At 37.9% G+C, this 26280-nt stretch overlaps 1 protein-coding gene across 1 annotated transcript in view; it reads left to right on the top strand.

The window, feature by feature from the left end:
* Nucleotides 1-26280, top strand: part of LOC150108776 (transient receptor potential cation channel subfamily M member 2-like) — a 685147-nt gene that overhangs the window by 173506 nt on the left and 485361 nt on the right. Inside the window, exon 8 of the mRNA XM_090410077.1 lies at nt 24630-24696. Within this exon, the coding sequence (XP_090266203.1) occupies nt 24630-24696 (67 nt within the window). The remainder of the gene's footprint in view (nt 1-24629; nt 24697-26280) is intronic.

Genomic DNA, 26280 nt, shown 5'->3' with positions numbered 1-26280 from the left:
AGGATTTTCTTTCATTATGTGGTGTGTAGGAGGTGGAAGAATTGTGGAATAATGACATTGTTAGACAAGTTGTAAGTATAGTGACTAATGTGGAGCACATAGTTGAGTTGTTTAATGACAGTTTATTATGGCATTTCATCATGGACAAGTAGGTGTTAATGCTGTGGATGGAGAATGTTTGAGGTTTAGAGGAGTTGTGTTTCAAATGCCAAGTACACTGGATGACAATAACACAGCATGACTGGATGTGAATTTGCCACTGGTTTAATGCCACATTACACTCTTATGTAATGTGGCATTAAACCAGTGGCTTATGTAATGTGCCACTGGTTTAATGCCACATTACATAAGAGTGGCATTAGCATGGAAGTGTCGAACTGTAGATCAGTTTACATTTTATCAATAGTTGTTAAAATTTTGAAGAAATTAGTGAGAGATCATATACAGCATTGGGTGGATGTGAGTGGTTATCTGTGGGAGTCAGCATGGATTTTTCAAGGGGGGATTCGTGTTAGTAATCTGATTACCTTTTATAATAAAGTAACAAGACCGCTTGATGAGGGAATGGTACATGCTGTGATTTTTTTGGATTTTATGAAGGCATTTGACAGGGTGCCACATAATAAGGCAATGTTTAAGTTACAGCACATAGGTTTAGAGTCAGCTTAGTGAATTGGATTGACTCTCTGATGGATATTACAGTTGTGTGTGTGTGAGGGAGAGGTATCAAGAAAGTACAAGGTTACCAGTGGAGTCCCACAGGGCTCAATACTGGGATCTGTATCATTTAACTTTTATATCAACGGCATTGTCACTGGATTGCAGGTATATATTCAGTTGTTTGCAGATGAGAAGGTGGGAAGGGTGTTTAGTAATAGTGTACATGTGGTAGCAATTCAGGACAATTTGAATAAGCAGATGGGTAAATGAGAGGGGGGGATGTCAGATTAATGCATCTTATAACTCCTTGGAAGTCCTGAATAATGATAAGATGTTTAATTTTGGGATACATCAATGAGAGGCTGCATATTCTGTTGGATGATCTGTACTAAAGGAAATTGGATGGGCATTGGATATTGGGGTTAATGATTGATAGAAATTTTGAAGTTCGAGTGCAATAGAGGTGGTTCAGAGGATTGCTGCAATACTGAGAAGGATGCTGATAGCAGAGATAGAAGAGTTGTGATTCCATTGTATAAAGCACTGATTAGGTCCATACCTGGATTATTGTGCTCAGATTTGGTTCCCAGGATTTGAGGGGTATAAATTAATCTTGGAAAGAATACAGAGTTATCATAAGGATAACAGGATAACAAAAATTGATATCAGTTCTGGACAATGTTAGTTATGAGGATAAACTGGGGGATTGTGGACTCTCAAAGTTTGGCAGAAGAAGAGAAGGAGAGGTGATTTGACTGAGATATTTAAACTGTATATTTAATCTAATTTAATATAATATAATTTAAACTGAGATATTTAAACATATTTAATCCCTATATGTTATGAAAAGAAGTAGTGAGGTGTGGTTTCTTTGCATGGAGGGAGGTGGATCCATGTAATGCGTTACCTGATAAGGTAGTGAGAGCACAAATAGAGTGAATTAGCTTAAGCAGTGATATGATAAACTTTGTTTTCTAGGATGAGCCTTGCAAATTGCATCTTATAACTCCTTGGAAGTCCTGAATAATGATGATAATAATAATAATAGAATTTGGGAGTTAGAAGTCCAAATTCTTGCTGGCTTAAACCATAATGTAAAATAAGTTACAGCATGATAGAATTTCATGTATACTGGGAAATGTTTCAATAAGGTCCCCATTGTTTTTCTCAGGGAACCATGGCAAACAGCAGTAAGTTAGCTACTAGAACAAATCACATGCATATCCAAACTCAGCATCAGCAGTTCAAAATTGATGCTACCAACATATACGAAGCATCAATGAAAAAGAAATGGAAGTTGCAGAAGAATTGGATAAATTTCAGATTGACATTGGTAATAGGTGTGATTGAAATAAAGAAGTCAAAAACAGGTGATATCTTTCTAAGCAACAAATATAAAATGCTATACTCAGGCAATAATAATCAGGGAAGGGAAGGAGTAGTTATAGCATTCAACACTAAACACGAGGATAATCTTGAATATGAAAGCAGTATGAAATAAAGTGATATGAACAAATATTATACTGGTGTCCAAAAGCTAAGTACGAATTGCACATTAACCTATACATGAAAACAGTTTCATTACTACAGCCAAATCGCATAAATTTACAGTCATCATACTAATAAATAATATTACAAAAAATCTGTTATAAATTTTGTACAAATTAAATTGCAATATATTTTTGGCAAAAGTTACAAATTTCCTAAGGACGTAGTTAAGGAATTAGTGTACAGTGTTTACAGAAAACTATGTGGAGAGACATTTCGGTATGGTGTATCTCCACCCCAAATTGTCATGCAGGTCTCACAATCTTGTACCATGCTTAGCACCAAAAGTGATTCAGGAAGTCTTGGGGCAAACTGGCTCATTCCTCTTTCAGAGCAAGGATAAGGCCTTGTTGGTTTTTCTGGAGGGAATTTCAAGCAGCAGTGTATCTCTTTATTGTGTCCCAAACGTTTTCTGTGGGGTTGAGATTTGGGGAGTGTGCTGAAAACTTGATTCACTTAATATCCTCAGTCTCCAAAAGTCTCCACTGCATGTGCATGATGTAGTGTGGCATTGTCATCTATAAAAATGAATTCTTCACCTATAGCACCACGGAACAATCGAACACGACATTGAAGAACTTTGTTGCAGTATCGTTCACCATTCGTAGTTCCTTTTTCCAGCACTTGTAGCTTGGTGCATCCATTAAGCATAATGCTTCCCCACCCATGACCCCAGCATTGCAGTATCTATCTAAAATGACTCTCATCTGTTGTCCAAATTTTATGGATACAACACTACTGAATATCAGCTCTATGATGAGAGCTGTGAACCAATCGACCAACCTTTGGCAGCAAAGGTTGGCCTATTGGTAGAGCCTCTGCTACTAATGGCTCATGCAAAAAGCTAAGCAAGTTTGAGCGCAGTTAGTAGTCGGAAGGGGATCAATCGTTTGATGCTGTTGGCACACTCTCCCTCGATGAGTCTTTGGACTCCCTGGAGGTGTCACATATTAATAATAATAATAAAGGGACTCAAGCCTTCAGACATATAGGCCTACTTGTTGCAGACCTCTTGCTTCAGTTTGCTGAGATATCTGCGTATCTATGCTTGCATGAAACCTACTTGCAAGCTGACCTGCTGTGATGCATCAATTGCATTTTGCTGTTATAACCCAAAAAAATCTGTCTAAAAGCTGGTAAAGCAAGGGTAACCTCTTAGCAAATGTGTGGAACACATTCTATTGGTTTGAAATACTGACCTGAGCTTGGATACCATGCTATGTGAGATTCCAAACTCTCTGGCAGTATCAATAATTCTGTGGCCTCCTTCAAGCATTCCAATAATTCTTCCTTGCATGAAATTATCTAGGTGATGTTGGAAGTTTATGTTGCACTTGGTTAGGCTATAATAAATTTAGTTTAATCCTTTATCCAAGTGTAAACAAACAAAGTTTGCGCCTGAAAATATCTTCAGGACTGAGGTAAGGTGGTACATCCCTTGGCAACTCGTAGCAAAGGTGGACCAAACTCTCATCACTCCATGTCTCAGTATCTCCCATAATGCAAAGCACATCTCCTTGCAAACATGTATACTGCTATGCATTAAGGGAAGGGCCACTACCCAGACCGGTTTTAACCTTTATTGAGGTCTCATCAGTGGGAGGCAGACCCAGAGTGGTGATACTAAGGCAGAAGCAATGGAGAGGTCATATTTACCTATGCGAGTTGCCAACTGGTGTACCACCTTATTATTTGATTACTCTGGATTTAGGTAAATATGACCTCTCCATTGCTTCTACCTTAGTATCACCACTCTGGGTCTGCCTCCCACTGACGAGAACTCAATAACGGTCAAAACCAGTCTGGGTAGTGGCCCATCCCTTAATGCATAGCAGTATACATATTGTCAAGGAGATGTGCTTTGCATTATGGGAGATACTGAGACAAGGAGTGATGAGAGCTTGGTCCACCTTTGCTATACGTTACCAAGGGATGTACCACCTTACCTCAGTCCTGAAGATATTTTCAGGCACAAACTTTGTTTGCTTACACTTGGGTAAAGGATTAAACTAAATTTATTATATCTAGGTGATGTCTTTGAGACATTACAGGACATCCAAGTTTGCAACTTTATTCCTTCATGAAAGGGCTTCCTTCAAACACAATTCATTTAGTACAGCCTTTTGCCTTTTATTCTGTTGAGCCCTTTGTGCATAATTCAAAAATATGAATCTGTTCTGTTTTCTATGCAAAATTGTCAGTTATACAAATTGCTACAAGCTGGTTCATCTGAATTTGTGGCAGTGAACTTCAGATATAACATTCATCCTTAGGTTTTGGGCACAGTATAGAATGCAGAACTAGAATTTGAGACTTATTTGTGCCTCTGGTTCCACAGAAGGTTTTAATATGGAAGAAATGGAGGAATTTTCTGTGGCAATAGTGAGGGCACAGAGTATGATGAAAAAGGAAAAGTCGTGCCCTCTTGGAAATCTAAACAACAGAGTATGAAATAATTACAACATATGCAGAAATGTTTTGGGAAAATTTGGAGAAAAGTGCAAAGCTAATAATAATGGTAAGTACTTGCTTAATTTCAGTTCAGGACACGGACTACTTATTAATTACACGATCACAATGTTCCACCATAAAAATGTGCAGAAATTCACATGGAGAGATTGCAGAGCCAGCCTTAGGAATTTTGTCACCCCATGCAGTAGCATATTTTGCCACACCTTCTATCAAAAAAAATTTTAAAGACATCTTAAAAGCCATGATGCTAAGCTAGGTTCAACATATCTGATCATACATTCTAAATAATAGCATTAGCTAATGAAAATTCATAAGTTAATGAAAAATGATCATAAACTATATTTTTTTACAGAATGAGAGAGATAATTAACCCTTTAACGGTGGAATTTTGTTCTGATGCATTTGCATGGGTAATTAAAATCAAGAGAAGACGAGTATACTCATCAAACGCAAAATAATGCAACTGCTGTAAATTTTAATTAAATTATAACAAAGTGGCAATTATTAAAAGTTAGTTTATTTGAAAAATCGAGTTTATTGCTCCAAAATTCATTAATATCACAAATACTATCAACACAACCTAAAAAATATCGTTTTTATAATGTATTACTATTAACTTACATGTAAGTAATGCTCATCACATCATGTAGAATGAACAACTGCTAAATTTTAAAAACAACTGCTAGATTTTAGAACACATGTCATGTCTTAACATAAGTTAATTTACATTTTCACTGTTAAAATGTAAATCTACTTATTTAAGTTAAGGGATATTACATCCCATATTGTTTCTTAGCCGAATAAGAAACTCAAAGAGTTTCATTCATGCCGAATATAGAAACTATATAAAGTTTGGCGATTCCAAGGCGATAAAGGTTGAAACCAGTCTGGGTAGTGACCTTCTCTCATAATGTAGAACAGTAATACATCTCCTAGGAGCTAAGTTCACATTATGGGTAAATACCAAGAATAGTGATCGGAGCTTGCTCCACCCTTGCTATGAGTTGCCTCAGCTTGCACTACCAAATGGGTCAGGTGTTGCACTATCCAGGTATTTGCTTACGCTTGGAATCGCCGAACTTTATATAGTTTCTATATTCGGCATGAAACTCTTTGAGTTTCTTATTCGGCTAAGAAACAGTATGGGATGTAATATCCCTTAACTTAAATAAGTTCATGTCGCCAAATTGAAGCCTTTGGCTCTTCATATAATTAGTAATTTATTAGGACACCTTCTTGGCAATTCTCATAGAAGGGATGTAAGTTCTGTTTGCTAGAAACTTGGTTTTAACTAGGTCTATCTATTATGGCTGTCTACGCCCCGAATAGCCCCCACCAATGAAACGTTTTCTTTGCCACACCTGAAAACTATTTTCTAGGTGCGCAACACCTAATCGTGGCGGGTGACTGGAACTGTATAGAAGATGCACGATATGACAAAATAGGCGGAAATGCTAACAACGGAACTGGCGGGTTTGCAGCACTGAAACGTTGCTGCGAAAACTTCGACCTTGTTGATATCTGGAGACGGCAGAATCAACTAAAAGTCAGAACAACGTGGTGCCGTGGTCAGATATCAACAAGGCTCGACAGGTTCTATGTATCCCAGTTTTAGAACCATATGTTCTTGGGGTACGTCATATCGCTGTGAGAAGTCTGCTAACAGACCACAAAATGGTACTATTAAAAATAAGGATACCAGAAATAATAGAAACAGCCAGAGGTCCTTGGAGGCTCCCTCCCAATTTCCCCAGTCTTTTTAGCGGTAAGCTGCAGAACCTCTGTAACGAATGGAGAGATACTAACTGGGACTGGGAAACCTGGCTACAGTTCAAGTCGCAGGCAAGGGAATTCTTTCAGTGGTGTGGGCGTGAAAGGGCACACCAACAGAGACAACTTCTGAGGGATCAATATAGGGAGCTCGGCTGCACTAACGAGCGGAGAGGAATTCCCTGTAGTGATCTTATCAGACAGATGGAAATCGAGCTACAGCAAGAGCGGCAGAGTAGAGTCGAGGACCTCGATTTCAAGCGAGACTCTATATCAGATATTTGGAAACACCTTTCGCCGCTTTCTATAATCAACAGCGGGTGGCAGCAAATGACGAACGAATGGTTTACCAGATCCAAGAGAATGGCCAACTGCTAAAATCAACTCCTGAAATACTTCGCTGTTTCCATCAGCAGTATCTCGGCACTTTTTCTGATCAGCAGAGCACAGATGTTTTCAGTGAGTGGGACATCACACGTCATCCCGAGCACCTTAGCGCTCTGCATTACAGGCTGATGACTGCTGAGGAAATTAAAAAAGCCTGCAAAACAATGAAGGCAAGGAAAACCCCAGGGTTAGATGGGTTAGGGATAGAATTCTACCAGATCTATCTGGGACTACGCACTACCAGTTTTAGTAAAAATATTTAACGAATTCCTCACTTCGGGAAATATCCCCGAGGAATTTGTTAAAAGCTACACAATTTTTATCCCAAAGAAAGATCGGGATCGCACCTTGGCAGATAGCTGGCGACCGATCTCCCTAACTAATTCGAATTACAAAATATTTGCAAAAATTATCTGCAGCCGCATCAAATGCGGTATAGAAAGAAATCATAACAAGCTCCCAGGTTTACATATCAGGTAGATCGATGGAATTAAATCTCTTTTTCTTAAGAGATCTAATCCGTCTGGCCAAAACCAAAAATTACCCTTTGGCACTTCTCTCTACGGATCTGGAAAAGGCGTTCGACAACGTCAGACACACGTACTTGCAGGGCATCCTTCAGAAAATAGGTGTGGGGTGGAAGCTTCGGCAAACAATAAAAAACATCTACGCAGAGGCCTCCGCCCAAATAGCTATCAATGGGTTCCTCTCGGAACCTGTTCCTATTAAAAACGGGGTAAGACGGCTGCCCACTAAGCCCTCTCCTCTTCTCACTTACATTAGAACCCCTCATAAGAAAAATAGATAACTCCCCCCACAGTTAGAGGAATGCTGTTACCTCAAGCCTCCAGACAGAGCAAAATTGTAGCATATGCCGATGATGTAGTGGCGACGCTCAGAGACTCTGAGTCCATCTACATTTATTTCGGCATTTTGCAAAAATTCAGCATGGCCAGTGGTCTTCGCGTTAATACTTCAAAGACAAAAATTAAAATTTTTGGAAATTTCCATAGAAATAACCTTCCCTGTGGTTTAGTCCCGCAAACTCAGCCCCTAATAGTACTAGGCGTCCCATTCACGAGGACCCCAGTACTGCCTGTTAAGAAACTGTGGGAAGAGTGCGAAAAGAAACTAAAACCATTTAAACCCAATTATTTCTCCTTCTACGGAAGAACAGTAATAATCCCCATGCTAATGCATACAATAAATATAACTAATATAAAAAACCCAAGAGAATCAACTTTACAAAATACTAATAGATTTTTTTTTTGGAAACGAAGAAGGCATGAGGTTAAAAAAGAATATCTAAATCTCAAAACCAATCAAGGGGGTTTCTCACTTCCGAAATTAAACTGCCTATTCTATGCAAACACTCTCAAAACCATAGGGAAGGCCTTAAAATCTAACCATATTTCAGAATCCCTAATTAAATACGTTCTAGGGCATTTTCTCTCCTACTTCGGGACCACAGGAGATGCTGATCCCACCCCCGAGGTTGTGCCAGAATGGTATAATCCATTATGCTAACAGCTTAAAAAATTTAAAACTGAAGGGAAGGAAATCCTAAAATTAAAGCCACAAGCAAGATGTTGGGATTTCTTTCAACTTTCCAGATGTGATACGCCAAATATAGAAACTAACATGGAAATGCTATTTCAAAATATCAGAAATAGCTGGGGACAGCCATTTCACCACGACCTGGCATGGCGAATAGCCTATGGTCAGCTACCGGTGAAACTGGTTATGTCCCAATACAATTCAAGACTGTGCGACCCCTTCTGCGACGTCTGCCAGAGTGTTGAAACGGTGGGACATTTCTTTTACTTGTGCTCCCCCGCCCGACATGTCTGGCAGAGATTAAGTGCAGTACTGGGAATCCTGCCACTTACACTACAGGAGGTCTTGTACCTGCAATTTTCCCCACCAGTCAAGAAAATTCAGAAATTTACAATTTTCCTCATCAATGTAATCAAATATCACATCTGGAAAGTGCGGAAAAAGTCCCAAATCAGCGACGAAAACATAATACAAGCCAGAATTCTCAGCGGGATCTATTTCTACCTCCCTAGGTTTTTCGCACAAGAAAGGCATATACTAGGGGATGGGAGGTTTGTAAATAAATGGTGCAAGCCTCCTATCTTCTGTGTCCTGAGACAGGGCCTAATCATACCATGTCTGTTCCTTTAAAAAGTAACATGTGTTTTTCTTTTTTCTTTCTTCAAGGGTTCTTACAGTTCATATAGGAGAGGGCAGATCTGAGAACCCGGGCTGCGAAGGCTTACTGCGAGGCGGTGCTGCTCCTTGGGAGCGGCATCTCTCAGGCCAGCTTCTTCCCCCAAATCTTGTTTTCCCTGTGGTATAAGGTTGGCCAGTTCTTTACTGCTTCTTTTATATATATTAAAAAAAAAAAAAAAAAAAAGTTCATAACTTTTTTTATGCTCTAATTCACGCAGAAAGGCTTTCATTCCCTCAGTAATTTTATCTTTTGACTCCCGTAGCTAAGTGTTTATTTTTTTTTATTTTTTCGAATAAAAATAAAATAAATAAAAAAATAAAAAAAAATCCAGCTTAAGTTTTATACTAAAACAGGTGTTAGGAGAGGATCTCCATAGACACCTAGTTAGTTAAATTGTTAACTATTTTACGAACGCATATAAGAAAAGTTTATTTCAAAGTTTTTTTTTTAAAGAATAGGTGCAAGGAGAACATGTTCACAGACCTTTTAGCCACAACCTCTGGGTTATACGGCTAAACAGGTTGACTGAGGCCTCTTTACTACCTCCTACTATCATACTCTAACTTTCGCTCTCTTTCCCTCTTACTACCAGCTGACTCTCAGCAATCTTTTATACTCCAAAGGCCGATGATGAAAGACATGAACTCCCATTTACTACTCACTGATGAGACCTCAATAAAGGTTGAAACCAGTCTGGGTAAATACCAAGAATAGTGATCGGAGCTTGCTCCACCCTTGCTATGAGTTGCCTCAGCTTGCACTACCAAATGGGTCAGGTGCTGCACTATCCAGGTATTCGCTTACGCTTGGAATCGCCAAACTTTATATAGTTTCTATATTCGGCATGAAACTCTTTGAGTTTCTTATTTGGCTCAGAAACAATATGGGATGTAATATCCCTTAACTTAAATAAGTTCATGTCGCCTAATTGAAGCCTTTTGGGTCTTCATATAATTTGTAAATCTACTGTTTAAAATGAAACTTTTCTTGCTTTCATATTCACAAAAAATCACAAATAAAGCCAGCATAGTCTGACTTTCTGACTGATTTCATGTTCAATTGAAATCATGGCAAGACCTTCCAATCAAGTTTCAGCCATTCTAGAACATAAATAAGTTTTAATAAGTTTTAAATTTTTTTTTTTTTTTTTCACTAGAGGTCAAGCCAACAATTGTTGTAACAGTTGGTCAGCAACTTTAACAAACCAGATAGATTGTGGTGTAACTTGTTCTCTGTATATATAGTGCATATGCTCCAGAAGATGACTTTGATATAAAGGTCGAAACGTTGAATGTAAAGTTTAGTTATATTAAACTAAAGTTTTACTCAAACCTGGTAGTTGTCCCCATAATTTTCAAAAACGTACTTGGATCACCTTGCAAGCTTAAAAGAAAGGATTCAGATCATTTATGGAATTGATACTCACAAGCTGTGGAATCGGTACGGTAAGTTAAAGACACGTACTTCCCTCATGATCAATCGACTAAAGATCGAATAAAGAGATGCAGAGATAATAACCTTATTCCCATCCGCATCAAGTTGAAAAAGAAATTTACGTCCGCTAAAGCACTCTGTATATATGACACAGAGAAAGCAATGCTTAGAGAACAGATACAAACAGCCTGCCAAAACCTAGCAATAACTCAAATTTTCGTTTCAAAATTGCAATCTGAACTATCGAGCTATATAAATCCAGATATTCTACAAATACTGGAAAGAATTACTGACAATTCAGCCAAATATACCTTGGAAAATAATAAAGAAAAACTCAAGGCCAAATTTCACAGTTGGAAACAACGGCAAAATACGACTGCCTATCACAAGCATCCAACCAATCAGGATAATCTGTCCCAGTAAACATCAACAACGAACAGCAAACTAGGGAGACATGGAGCCACCAACCACCGGCAAGCAAGAACCATGTGATCAACCTATCAAGCCACACCTTAAGCAACGGCGAACTTTCGCTACTGGATAAAGGTCTTCACTACACAATAGCACCTAAAAAGGTAAACAAATTGGATTTCATATATCACATAGAAAGAGGCATCAGGTCTCTACCCAACAATATAGCCGATAAAATACGATTAGAAACTAGTAATGTCCTGAACAATAAGAAAACCATACATAACAATCTCACAAAAACAGAACTAGCAGCACTAAAGTCATTAAAAGAGCCAACCAAGACATTATAACGAAATCAGATAAAGGCAATGCCACTGTTGTCCTTGACAGATCAACATACATACTTCAGATGAATCAACTAGTAGCCAATAACAACACCTACAAGCTGGTAAACTATAACCCAACAAACAGGATAAAAAACAAAACAGAAACTACTTAAGTCTGTCACTGCTTGAAAAAACACGGTTAAAAAAACTCATACCCCACTATGCCCGTTCCCCCAGAATATATGGTGTCCTGAAAATACACAAGCAAAATGTGCTGCTTCGACCTATTGGGGAAGGAATTAATTGCCTTAGTTACCACTTAGCCAAGAAATTAGCGTCGACACTCACGGAGTTGGTAGGTCATTCCTACTCCTACATAAAGAACACACAACACTTTATAAACAAAATTAAAAACATAATACTCAACAAAGAAGATTTATTAGTCAGTTTTGACATTTCTGCCCTTTTCACTAACGTCCTCATCAATGACACAGTTCTCTTGCTACAGAACAAATTTCCACCTGACATTATGGCCTTCTTTGCCCACGTACTACAGTCCGGTTACTTTGTGTGGCAAAACAAATTTTACCTACAAAAAGAAGGTACAGCCATGGGCTCCCCACTATCCACTCCAATCGCTAACTTTTACATGGAAACTTTTGAGCAAAGGGCTTTTGATTCTGCCAATCTAAAACCTACAATATGGCTTAGATATGTTGACGATGTGTTCGCCATCTGGCTGCACGGGCAACAAACGCTAAACACATTCCTTAGCCACCTGAACAAACAATATGAACGCATACAATTTACCATCGAAATTGAAAATCAGAACTCGCTCCCGTTCCTAGATACACTAGTCACACGTCTTCCCTCATGCAGTCTATCCTTCATGGTCTACCGAAAACCAACACACACACACACACGGGTCAATACATACATGCTAATTCATACCACAACCCATCACAAAAATATGGAGTCATTAAGACCCTTAAAAACAGGGCCATAACTATTTGCTCTAACCATCAATCCCTGAAGCAAGAACTAAAAATCATCAGCGACACATTCATACATAATGGCTATAACAAAAATACTATCAATAAAATACTCCATAAAACACCAACAAAAAAGAATCTAGATTACAGTAAAACCATAGCCATCCCATACATTAAAGGATTATCAGAAAAGATCAACAGAATCCTACACCATTATAACCTCAATGCCACCTACTAAACTTAAAAACATATTCAACTCCTCTAAGGACCCGCTCCTCCCATTGACACATCCTGGAGTTTATTGCATCCACTGCACCTGTTACTTACCATACATTGGTGAAACAGGACGTACAATCCCTATACATAAGAAAGAACATATAAGACGCATTAAATATAACCATTATGGTGAAGCAGACCATGCGCCTAACACCTTACACCAAATCAACTGGAAAAGCACCCGCTCTTTACACCATACAAAAACCTAGTATGAAAGGAAATTTAAGGAAGCCTGCAAAATTCTGATAAACCACCCAAATATCAACAACAATGGCGGCATGAACGTTGTGGCAACGATGTTCATGCCACTTACAGATGCCTGCATGTGGCATGCCACATGCATAGATGCTACATTAGGAGCAAAGTTATTTTCAACTATTGAAAGTTTGTTTTTCACTTGGTTAGAATATAATAAATTTAGTTTAATCCTTTATCCAAGTATGAGCAAACAAAGTTTATGCCTGAGAGTATCTTCAGGACTGGGGTAAGGTAGTACAACACCGGGCAACTCGTTGCAAAGGTGGAGCAAGCTAACATCACTCCTATCTCAGTATCCCCCATAATGCAAAACACATCTCCTTATGGATATGTATAATGGTAGTGACCCTTCCCTTAATGCATAACATTATACATATCCACAAGGAGATGTGTTTGGCATTATGGGAGATACTGAGATAGGAGTGATGTTAGCTTGTTCCACTTTTGCAACGAGTTGCCCAGTGTTGTATTACCTTACCCCAGTCCTGAAGATACTTTCAGGCACAAACTTTGTTTGCTCACACTTGGCTAAAGGATTAAACTAAATTTATTAGCACATGGCAGTGAATTTGAGCTGTGCAGAAGAAAGCGATTTTTAATTGGTGAATAGTCTGTTTTTTCCCCCGTTTTTCTACATTTTTGAGTGCTAAATTGTTTCTCCGAATACGACTGTACTTCAGTGGTTGTTTTTTGGAAGTTAGTTGCTGTCGCGATATAATATATTTTGGTTACCGTCGGAATCAAATGCATAACGGTGGAAGACAAAACGAAGCTAAGTTTTAATTACTGTATTTAGTTATATTTCATTTTATTTAATTATATTTAGTACTTAAATGTTATTTTTTGCTTGTAACTGTTTGTACTTTTTTTTTCTTATTTATTTAACAGAATTTATTAATTGAATAATTATTAAAGATTATGCTACTCGGCAGTAAGGAATGATGGCGGATTCAGCAGCAGTCGCAAGTGACGTATCGCCAAGTCCTCCGCCATTTAAGAACTCGATTATAAGCAATATCATAAGGGACTTTGTGGCATGTATGCGTCTCGGGAATTAGATATGTGGCTTGTGAAAGAAAGCGGAGAACGTATGTGCGCAAAATGCAGGCAGTTGGAGGAAATAAGTGCATTAGAAATATCGATATCCGACTTTGTTGCTCCATGAACGGGGAATGAACGTAGGAAGACAAGAAGTGTGATAGGAGAGAATGAAAAAAAGATATATATGTGAATGAGAAAATAATAGTTGATAGTGTGGAAGGTGTGAGTGACTGCGAAAGTTTAGGAGATGGTTTTGTTTGGGAGAATGAATTTAGATTAAGAGTGACTGACCTGCAGAGGGAGATAGATGAGTTGAAAGAGGAGGTGGAATGTCTTGTGAATGAGAGCAGAAGTATGAAAGATAAGATTAGGAGAATGGAAGAGATAAATGCAAGGCGAATCAGAGTAGGAGAGAGAGAGAATTTAGGGAGTATGAGTGAGAGGTATGGGGGTGCTAGAAGAGGAGAGAATGGAAACAGAAGAGAGGGAATGAGAGAGAGGTATGGGAATGCTAGCAGACAAGAGGATCGTAGGAGAGACGGAATGAGAGAGAGAGATATGGAAGTGCTAAAAGAGGAGAGAATGGAAACGGTAGGAGAGATAGAATGAGAGAGAGGTATGGGAATGCTAGAAGACAAGAGGATGGAAACAGTAGGAGAGAGAGGGATATGGAAATGCTAGAAGTGGAGAAAATGAAAACAGTAGGAGAGAGGGAATGAGAGAGATGCATGGGAGTGCTAGAAGAGGAGAGAGAGGTATGGGAATGCTAGAAGAGAGAATAGCAGTAAAGGAGAGGGAATGAGAGAGGCCTATGGGAATGAAAGAAGAGGAGAGAATGGTAACAATAGGAGAGAGGGAATGGTATACTGTATGGCGACTCAATGATCCGTGGTGTTCAAGATAGGATGTGTGAGGAGTGTTTGCCAGGAGGAACAATAGAAAGAGTGGCTATGGCAATTAAGAGAGGTGAAAGGGTGGATGAGATGATTGTGATGGTAGGAATGAATGACTTGAGTGGTAATGTAAGTCGGGCAGCAAGAGATATGAGATTTTTGCTTGAGACTGTATGGAAGAAGACAGAGAGAGGAAAAATAGTGTGCATGTTGTCTAGGTATGGTAATGATGAACTGAGCAGAATAGCGGTGATATTGAATGGCATAATAGCGAGAATGTGTGACAAGAGAGGACAGGTATATGTGGATGCTTGGAGTGCGTTTGAGGAAAGAGAGGAATTGTATGCAAGAGACCGTTTACATTTGAATGAGAAAGGATGTAGGCATCTGGAGAGATTGCTGTTCTGAACGTGTCAGTGTGTCCCAGGGGAGGATAATAGCAGGGGTGGACTCTTGTGGGAATGGATACTTGGGAGAGGGGAGACGACATCAGGTAACACTGAGCTCAGTGGAGTCTAGAGGGGGGGGGGGGGGATAATGCTGGGTATAGAAACAATGGCATTTTTATGCTTTATACTAATCTCTTTATTCAAGAGTATCCGGAATAAGGGAGAGAAATTGGTGGCGCAGATAGCATCAGCCTGTCCAAAAATTATTGTGATCACTGAGACGTGGTTGACAGAAGGGGATAACAACAGGAATAGAAGTCGCTGGGTATAGCATTTTTCGTCAGGATAGGAGGGGAAAGCATGGTGGTGGGGTACTGCTTATGATAAGTGATGACCTATGTTCTCTAAGAGTGGAGGCTTGGAAGGAAGTGAGACAAATGATTTTGAGAGCGTATGGTGTGAGGTAGAGGTAGGCAAGACAGGATATTTAGTGGGGTGTTGCTACAGACCCAGGAGCAGAGAGGATGGGGACCAGGAGATGTTTAGACAGCTAAGTTTGGCAAGTGCAAGAAGAATGATTGTTATGGGAGATTTTAACTACAGTAGTATAAATTGGAGAGAGGAAGATGCATGTAGCAGCAGGGGAATGGAATTTCTAGAATTCTTGAGGGACAAATGTCTTAGGCAAACATGTAACAGAGGAAACAAGAGGATTTAATTATAGCATCAGAAGAGTTGATAATAACTGAGTTGACATCTCTCCCACCAGTTGGAGAGAGTGACCATATGGTTTGGATTTTGAAAATGAATAGGCATTCAGGAGTATCAAAGAGATTGGAACTTATGTGGAATTATAATGCAGGTGATTATAATAGTCTTAGACGTCAACTTCGGGAAGTTTCATGGAGGGAGGAATTGGAAGGCCGGGATATCATTAGTGCGTGGGATATTGTGAAAGAATATTTGTTAGCACCAATGGTAAGTTGTATACCACAAATGAAGCAGAGGACACAATTTGGAGTAAAGTGGATGACAAACAATATTAAACAGGAATTGCATGCGAAAAAGAGGCTGTTGAAGAGATATAACGAGACAATTGAAGAGAAGATGCATGAAGAATATAAGACACAGGCCGGAAGAGTGACTAGTGTGGTAAGGAAAGCGAAACTGGAATACGAGAGGAGATTGGCCCTAAGATCCAAAGAAAATCCTAGGGAATTTTTTAGCTATGTGGCCAGTAGGAGGAGAAATGACTGTGGAAGAATGATATTGTGGGATAAAAATGGGAATAGAGTGACTGATGCAGAGAACATAATGGAATTGTTCAATGAACACTTTATTGGAGTATTTCATCCTAGAGGAGTCAGTTTTAATGCTAGAGGGATAGGGCTGGCTCGAGGATTAGAGGTACAGGAGGAGAGTGTGTTTCAGATAATGAGTACTCTGGATGTCAGTAAAGCTGTGGGAGTGGATGCTATTTCACCACGAGTTTTGAGAGAATGTGCTAGGGAACTGACATAGCCTTTAACCTGGCTTTTCAATGAAAGTCTGGCTTTGGCAAAGGTGCCCAGGGAATGGAAGGAAGGTAAGATATTGCATAAGGGTGGTAACAGACTAGAAGTGTCTAATTATAAGCCAGTGTGTGTGTGTCATCAGTAGTTGTTAAGATCTTGGAGAAAGTAGTGAGGGACCGTATACAGCATTGGGCAGATGACGGTAATGTTATCTGTGAGAGTCAACATGGATTTGTGAAAGGGCGTTCTTGTTTTAGCAATATGCTAATCTTTTATAATAAAGTTACAAGAACATTAGATGAGGCAAAGGCATATACTGCAATTTTCTTAGACTTAGCGAAGCCATTTGACAGGGTGCCACATGATAAGCTGATATTTAAGTTGCAGCACATGGGTCTGGATGTCAGATTGGTCAACTGGATTCAGGATTGGCTGTCTGATAGGTATCAGAGAGTTGTGTATGGTGGAGCAGTTCCAAGGAGGCAGAGAGTTACAAGTGGGGTCCCACAGGGCTCGGTACTAGGACCTATATTGTTTAACCTTTATATCAATGACATTGTCAGTGGATTGCAAGCGGATATTCAGTTGTTTGCGGATGATGCGAAACTGGGAAGGATTATTAGTAATGGTGCAGATGTGGTAGCCCTGCAAGAGGATTTAAATAAGCTAGATAGATGGGCAAATGAATGGGAGTGTCAGTTTAATGCAGCAAAATGTAAGGTCTTGAGGTTTGGGAAACATCGATTGGATGCTGCATACTCTATGGGAGGAGTTATACTGGAGGAAGTAGGGGAGACAAGAGATCTGGGGTTGATGATTGATAGAAACCTGAAGTTTAGGGGACATATTGCAAAGGTGGTGAAGGTAACACAGAGGATTGCTGCAATTATGAGAAGGACACTGACCTGCAGAGATAAGAGGGTTATCATTCTGTTGTAGAAGTCTCTGATCAGACCACACTTGGACTATTGTTCTCAGATTTGGTCCCCAGGATTTGAAGGGGATGAATTAACTGTGGAAAGGATAAAAAGATGGATGACAAAGATGGCTCAGGACTGTAGAAGCATAGTTATGAGGTTCGGCTGTGGGAATGTGGACTGCAGAGTTTGGTGGATAGAAGGAGAGGTGATATGATTGAGACTTTTAAACTGTTGAGAGGTGGTTACAGGGTTGACACTGGGGAGTTCTTTCGTTTGGTTGAACAGCGGGAAGGAGTGATGACAAGAGGCCATCCCTGGAAGTTACGAAAGGAAACTGTGAGCAAGAGGATAAGAAGCGAGAATGGTGAATCAGTTTAAGGAGTGGTATGATAGGCTTTGTGTTTCTTTGGGGGGGGGGGTACCTCCCTTCGATGAGTCTTGACAGACTTTATGTTCTTAGGAAGGACCTGCAACGATGAGTCTTTTTACTCCATGGAGGACTGAATAATAATAATAAAAATATTATTATTATATTTTCAACTATATAATGCACCACTATTTTCTGATACGAAGTGGGAGACTACTCTCAATTCATCAAATATCTCTATTTTTTGATGCGTAAGACTACTTCCCTGTTAAGTATAGTCTCTGGGAAATATCCTATGTTACTCCTCTTAAACACTGTTATTATAATTATGGCTATTATAGCCTGTTTTTGTTTTGGAGTGTCCCTTATTTAAATACATTGGCTATCAATACTCAAGAGGGGTATATATATTTAGGGCATTATTGGTGCGTATAGAAGGCAATTAAGGTAGAATAAAAGAGGTGGAAAAATTTGGTACATGCTTTTTTTGATTCTACGATGTCTTATGATAACCCGGGTTAATATTAATAATATATATATAAATGTATACATATATTATTTTGAATTAGGGTGCACTTCCTCTCCTTCCCAGTTGCCACAATTACCCTTCCTCCGCTGCCCAGTTGCCACAATAGTTTTACCCCCCCCCCACAAAAATTCGTCCTAATTCAAAATAATATATGTATACATTTATATATATATATATTATTAATATTAACCCGGGTTATCCAAACTTATTTTCCCGTGTCTGAACACACACCCATGCTCCCCCTTCCCCGCTTGTAAACAACCTTCAGCGAGATCATGGAAGTGGAAGACATCGTAGAATCAAAAAAGGTATTTACCATATTTTTCCACCTCTTTTATTCTACCTTAATTGCCTTCTATACTCACCAATAATGTCCTAAATATATATACCCCTCTTGAGTATTGATAGCCAATGTATTTAAATAAGGGACACTCCTAAACAAAAACAGGCTATAATAGCCATAATTATAATAACTACTTCCTAGATTTTTAAATTTGTTTAAAAGCTCATTTGTTGCCTTCAATGGCACCCAAAATTTCAATTTAGGGATATTATATGAAAACGAAAAATGTGAAATGTGGTATTCCAATTGTAATTCCAAATACCAAAAAGAATACCGAATTCCAATTTTTGGTATTCCAAATCTTTCATGGATAGAACTAGTTGCTACATCAATAACAAGAAAGAAAAACTCAGTTTTTGTTTTGGGATAAGAAATAGGCTCATCTTTGGCTTCATAATCATGTTGTTTTTTCTGCCAACTCATTTTACTACTTACAAATGTTGGTTTCAAATTAGGATCAGCTTTTCATCTAATGTTGTAGCATCTACAAGACAATTTTGAAATGATTCACCGTTTCAGATATTCTGAAGGCTTTGGAGAACATTTCTTAAAGTAGACATGGCAGTAGACAATTCCATTTTTATGCTTTGCAATAATTTACTAGCAACATTAATTTCATTTAAAACATAGTGCCATATAACCAAACATTATAAAAATTTAAAATCTCTGAGCTTAATTGCATGAGCTTCAGCTTTGTGTCTTGCCATTTTGTCCACTGACTCATCATCAGCAAGTTTTATCAAAGGATCATAAAATTCGTCAATATAATATCTTAAAGGATGTGAATGGCTTCGATTCTAAATTTTGAGCAGGTGGTACTTGGGAGTTAGAATTGTAATATGTTTTTTTAAGGTTCCCAAAAGCTATGTCGATGCTTAGAAAAACACATATAATTTCAGAACTGTTTCGTGTTTATTATTAGCAATACATTTATAAATAAACAGTATAGCAAAAATACTATCAATAAAATTCTTCATAAAACTTCATCAAAAAATAATATAGATAACAGTAAAACCATAGCTATCCCATACATTAAAGGGTTATCAGAGAAAATTAATAGAATCCTACACTATTACAATCTTAATGACACTTTTAAACTACCTAGAAAACTTAAAAACATATTCAACTCCTCTAAGGATCCTCTCCCTCCATTGGCACATCCTGGAGTTTATTGCACCTGTAACTTACCATATATTGAGGAAACTGGACGTACAATCCCTATCCATATAAAAAAAAAAAAAAAAAAGCACAAATGATGCATTCAGTTTAACAATTTTGGTGAAGCAGGCCGCTCTTAACACCCTACACCAAATTGATTGGAAAAGTACTTGCTCATTACATCAGACAAAAACCTGGTATGAACGAAAATTTAAAGAAGCCTGTGAAATTTTGATTAACAACTCCCAATCTTAACAATAATGGTGGCATAAAAATCCCAAGAATTTGGATGGCACACATTCAGTCCACTTAGTTTCCAGCATACCTTGACTTTAGGACTTGAAGCAATTTTTCAGCTTTTATTGGCTACTATCCATACCAGTTGACTGTAATTTATATGCATACTTATATAAGTAATAATTTTTTCTTTATTAATTTTTTCTTTTTGTAATCGTGTTGCTCTCCATCTTAATTAATTTTGTAACCTAATGGATAATAATAATAGGACTCTAGTTTTGATATAATAATGTTTTTTTTTTTTTCACAGAGATCATCAGGCCAATAGTTGTAATGGTTGGTCAGTAACTTTAGCATGCCATGTAGATTGTAGTGCAGCTTGTTTCCTTGTATATATGTGTATACTCGAGATGATGACTTTAATGTTAAGGTCAAAACATCGAGGGTCTATTTTGGTTTATATTAAAGTTTTACTCTAACACGATAGTTGTTTCCATAATTTGCATAATGTATTCTTATCACCGTGTAAGCATGAAGGAACAGATATAAATGCCCTCAATGGTTTATCCTTCAGCAGTTAGTGAAATTTAATTACTGGAAAACAACCTACAGCAGAAACAAAATATAGTGTCTTTTTCTTTAGAATGCAATAACCACAACCGATTAATATGTTCTCCACTGCTTAGTTCTCTAGTGTAATGATTTAATGAAAATTTCCGACGATTAGAGCTGCATGGGAAAACGAAATAACTTTTTGGTCTCACTGGCAGATCTTTCATTACAATTTCCAGTCTGTTGGTATTACTTAAAGAGGGAGTCCATCTTGGTCCGCGTGGTTAGCCTGGTGGCTATGTGCTTCGCAACCATATGCCTGGGGAAGGAGTGTCCTAGGTTCGATTCCCGTCGGTGACGTGAGGAGCTGAAGGATCTTCCTCAGCCATAGCCAAGTTAGCCAGTCTTGGGCATGGACAGCATGGTTTTTTCCCCAGTTTATACTGGGGTTTTTCATCCCGCAAAGCAGTCAAACTGGCCTTGAGAACTCAACACTACAGGCCATAGGATACACCGGGGCATAAGGCTGACCACCTTATCCTGTAAACGGAGTGAGGTCCGATGATCAATGGACCCTCAACACCACAAGGTAAAAGAGGGTATAAGGAAGATGATGATGATGGATTCCATCTTGATGGATCAATGTTGATTTCAATTTCATTACTTAATTTTTTTGAAGAGGAAGATGTTAAAGCAGTTTAATTTTGCCATCATTGTTACCAATGTTTGACATTACTGGGATTGCAAATTAGAAGTAATGGACCATGAACTCAGAATTTTTGGTTTTTTGTCATTTCGCTTATTTTCTCATGTATTACATTTAGCTGTGTCAGTTTTTAGATATTTATGCAAAGCCCCACTTTGTTTCTGATTATTGCTTTCTGTTTCTGATTATTTTTCTACGATATTCTATGCCTGATAGTTTTTTTCTTTTATCAGATGTGTTGGAATGTTAAAATTATTTAAAAAGCCAAATCCTAATAACTGTATCAAAAGAAGTATTATTAACAATCACTGCACAATTGTATTTATGTATTTTGATTCTATTTCTTTAATTGGTTTACTATTAACCATTTATCTCATTATGATCGTATGGTCTCATTGGTTAAATGAAATTTACTTTAGGTCAAGGTCAACTCGTGGTCAACAATGGAATCAGAAATAAATGCAAGATAGAGGGTGTTCTGCTATTGTCACATCGTCTGATATTAACACTGATATTGCGATATTAAACACAACATAATAGTACATTATTTTAAATTATTATAATTTAAAAAAAATATACAGTACAATGAAGTTTCATTATGTAAAAATTCAACTAACGACATCCTGAAGTCTGGTTTCATCAGAGTAGGAATAAATGACATTTTTATGATTTATTTTTCATATAGTTTAGGCCAATTTTACCACCCCCAAAACTTTCCACCCTGTACAAATGCATGTGTTGCACCATCAATAGCTGCCCCTGGAGTAGAAATAAGAAAAGTCTCATTGTTATCATTTATAATGATGTGTTCCCACTGGTGCATAACAGAAGAGTATACAGAGCATTTGAAATTGAAAGCGATCACCAGTTTAGTTTAGAGTAGGATAAAATTGATATTGAAAAGAAGAATGTGTAAGAAAATTTAAAAATGAAACAAAGTTGAGCATTTTTCATGTGTGAACTGTAGACTAAAATACACAAACATTATTTAAGAAAAAATGAATGGGTTTGAAAACAAGAACCAAACCTTGGTGATTCATTGGCACACCCGATGAATCACCAAGGTTTGGTTGTGAAAATGTTGATTTATTCATTCACACAGAGAAGCATGTGGTGAATTTTTCTGTAAGGATAGAAAAATCAGAACTTCATGGTGGACACAAAAGAAGTTAAACAGTTATTAGATATATATGAAGAGCCAAAGATTTCAATTCGGCGACATATGACTTGTTTAAGTTAAGGGATATTGCATCCCATATCGTTTCTTAGCCGAATAAGAAACTCAAAGAGTTTCTTATTCCTGCCTCAGCTTGCACTACCTTTAGGGTCAGTTGCTGCAGTATCCAGATATTTGCTTATGCTTGGAATCGCCGAACTTTATATAGTTTCTACTATATTCAGCATGAAACTCTTTGAGTTTCTTATTCGGCTAAGAAACGATATGGGATGTAATATCCCTTAACTTAAACAAAAAAAAAAAAAAAGGAAGTTAAACAGGTAATGAAGGAAATGAAAGAAAGCAAAAGTTTCTGGCAAGTAAATCAGCTTCTGCTCTTGGAAAATTCAGAGATAAATGTAATAAAGTGAAGCACTTTGTACAACCAGGTAAACAAAAGTCATGGTAAGACTTTGGTAAGAACATAGAAAATTAATATCAGAAAAGTGGTGAAATAGGCTGTTGAAAAAGCTTTGAAATGCTGGAAGGAATACTGTAAAATTAATTACATGATCAAGGTGACATGAAACCTAAAGATAATGATATTCTATTTATCTGGAGTAATTTCCTTTGAAAGATTGCTGAATAAAGTGGTGGAGACGGAGAGTTGTACAATAGGTGTCCTCCCGCAATGAGTCTTTGGACTCCTTGGAGGTGTCACGAATAATAATAATAAAAGAAGTAGTGATAGCATGATGGTAGAAACATTCAACAGGAATGCAGAGAAACTTATCAATACTTGAAGTAGAAAAAGTCGATACAAATCTGAAATGTGGAAACGCAGCTAGAGTAGATGATATTCAGCCACAAATGTTGAAATATGGAGGTATGCCTGGTCAGAGGGTCGAATTCCAGCTGATTGGAATAGAACCCTATTCAAACCAATTTTAACTTATGGATCTGAGAGTTGGGTTAGAATTAGAAGACATGATCAAAGACTGGAGACCACAGATATGAGAGTTCTTAGATAGATTATCGGAATGAACAGATTGCATCAGTAGCAGTATCATATTAAAAATGAGATATTAGGAAAGAACTTGACATTGTTAGCATTCAGAAATGTGTTATCAGAGCTAACACGTTTCTGAATGCTAACAATGGGACTATAAGGGTTTAAGGAGACCATACCACTTAATATTAGATGGTATGGTCCCCTTAAACAGAATGGGAGAGGAAAGGTTAGTAAAACCAGTGTTCTTTGCCATGTTGGCAAGAAAAAGGGACAGAGGAAGATCAAGATCTAGGTGGATTGATCAGAAGTTAGTAATGTTTTGATGTAATTTTTCCATTTAGTACTGTCATAAGATTCTGTACACCCTCTGAGAGTACATGCGAGGTATTTGACGATAATGATGGGAATAATAATAATAATATTATTATTACTCCCCTCTCAGAGTTGATTACTCACATCCCAGACGTGCTCAATAGGATCAGTATTATGTGGCCAGTACATTATTTACATTAAGATGTTAATTTGATTCAAACTGCAGAATAATAGAATGGCATGATCAGGTGAAAATTGCTTTATTTCCATATGTTTATTAAATAATGAGAGAATTTTAGTAAAATTGTTTTAGCAATGTTTATTTTTCAGTATATATCAGTATACAGACAGAGTAGATGTCTTTTGAATCAAGCAGAAATATCAGTTCTGTAACATAATGTTAACAAGAGTACAGCTGTTACATTTTGTATTGATGTAGTTTCACAGAGGTTGACTATAACAAGGTATGTTGTTGGTTTAATTATACACTGGTTTCCATAAATTAAGGAACAAAGAGAAAAATCACTATTATTCAAAATCATTGAAGAGCATTATTATGTGAGATGTGAAAGAAATATTCACAAAAAATAGGTACATGAAGATAGTGGACAAAAAGCAAGAAATCAAAATGAGATTAAGTGCCTATTTTTGATAGTCTCATTGTCATACATGGAGACCAGTGTAGTAATAATAATAAATGTTTTAAATGAACTTTTTTTTTTTTTTCCAGATTACAATTTTTGATATCAATGGTTGCAGAAAACTCGATTCCACCCTCTTATTTGCTTCCTTGAAAGGTATTGCTACTTTATTCATATATGTTACTACTACTGCAGTTTTCAAATATATTTTTCTTATAGTTCATTATGAAAATGTAATTAGACTGCAAATTGCATTCCCTGAATAATATTTTCATACTGCACATTCTAAAGACCAGATGTTACCTTAGACAATCTTCTCTGATGCCTTAATATATTCTCATCCCCATCATAACCAGATGATTAAATCTGGGCACAGTAATTCATATCAGGCCCTGTTCAATACCATGCACATGGAACCATAATCTCTTTATTTTGCCATGTCAAGATACCCTCCTTTACATCTTATACTGAAGCCCGAAAGAGATGCAAAAAAAACAATCAATGCTGCTTCCAAAACAGAGTTCAAAAGAGCAGAAAGCTGGAAACTAACAGCCTGTCCAAACAGCAGCTGGGACTTTGGTCTTTTGCCAACGCAATTGGCGGTAACTTCTTACCAACACTATTCCCACCCCTATCATACCCAGATGGCTCTATTCCATCATCACCCACAGAAAAAGCCAATCTTCTGGGTTCACACTTTGCTTCCAATGCATACATAACTGACAATGGTAAATACCCCTCAATCATTCCAGGTGTCCAACATACAATGCCCTATATCCTTTTACCAGAAAGTGATCAGAAAAATTCTATCCAAATTAGACACAAAAAAGTCTCCTGGCCCTGATGGTATTGCTTCAATTCGCCTGAAAGTTTGTGCACCAGAACTGACTCCTATTCTATGTCGCCTGTGTATACGCTCATTCTCCACTGGTATCTATCCCACAACCTGGAAATTGGCCTATATGGAACATTCCCAAGAAGGGCGACAAGTCACTGCTGTCGAACTGCTGCTCTATCTTGCTCACCTCAGTTCTATCTAAAGTAATGGGAAAAAATCAACTCCCAACTCCTACACTACCTTGAAGGCACCTGCTTAATAAACGATCACCAGTATGGATTCCATCGCTGCTGATCAGCAGGAGATCTGCTTACATATGTCGCCCATCTCTGGACAAATTCCATGGAGAAGTTTTGCGAATCTCAAGTAGTTGCATTTGATATCTCCAAAGCTTTTTGACTGGGTCTGGCACAAAGGCTTACTAAGCAAGCCACCATCATTTGGTCTGTCTCAAGAATTCTGTAATTGGATTGCCAGCTTTCTGTCTGGATACACACTATGTGTGATGGTGGACTAATGCTGGGGTTCTACAAGGTTCTGTCCTCTCACCAACCCTCTTCCTGCTATATATCAATGACCTACTTAAGTTGACCTCCATCCCAATATGCAGTTTTGCAGATGAAAGCACATTGCACTCCTCTACTTTATTTGAGAAACCTTACTCTGCACAACTCACCTCAATATACAGAACATCAACCACCAGTGTCCTCAATTCTGATCTCCAAGCCATTCTCCAATGGGATTCAGATAGCCTTGTCAATTTTAATACGAATAAAACCCAGTTCTGTCTTTTTTTCTCATAAAAAAAAGGACCATTTTTTACCAGTATTATTTTTTGACAATACCCAAATTTCTGACAATTTGAGATTTCTCTTCTTGGAATTACTCTGACATCAAGCCTT

This window comes from Typopeltis vanoorti, chromosome 2 (genome assembly GCF_054136105.1).
Source record: "Typopeltis vanoorti isolate ZY-2024b chromosome 2, IOZ_Tvanoo_1.0, whole genome shotgun sequence".
In the NCBI taxonomy this organism is placed as follows: domain Eukaryota; kingdom Metazoa; phylum Arthropoda; class Arachnida; order Uropygi; family Thelyphonidae; genus Typopeltis; species Typopeltis vanoorti.
This window is presented reverse-complemented; position numbering and strand designations above follow the sequence as displayed.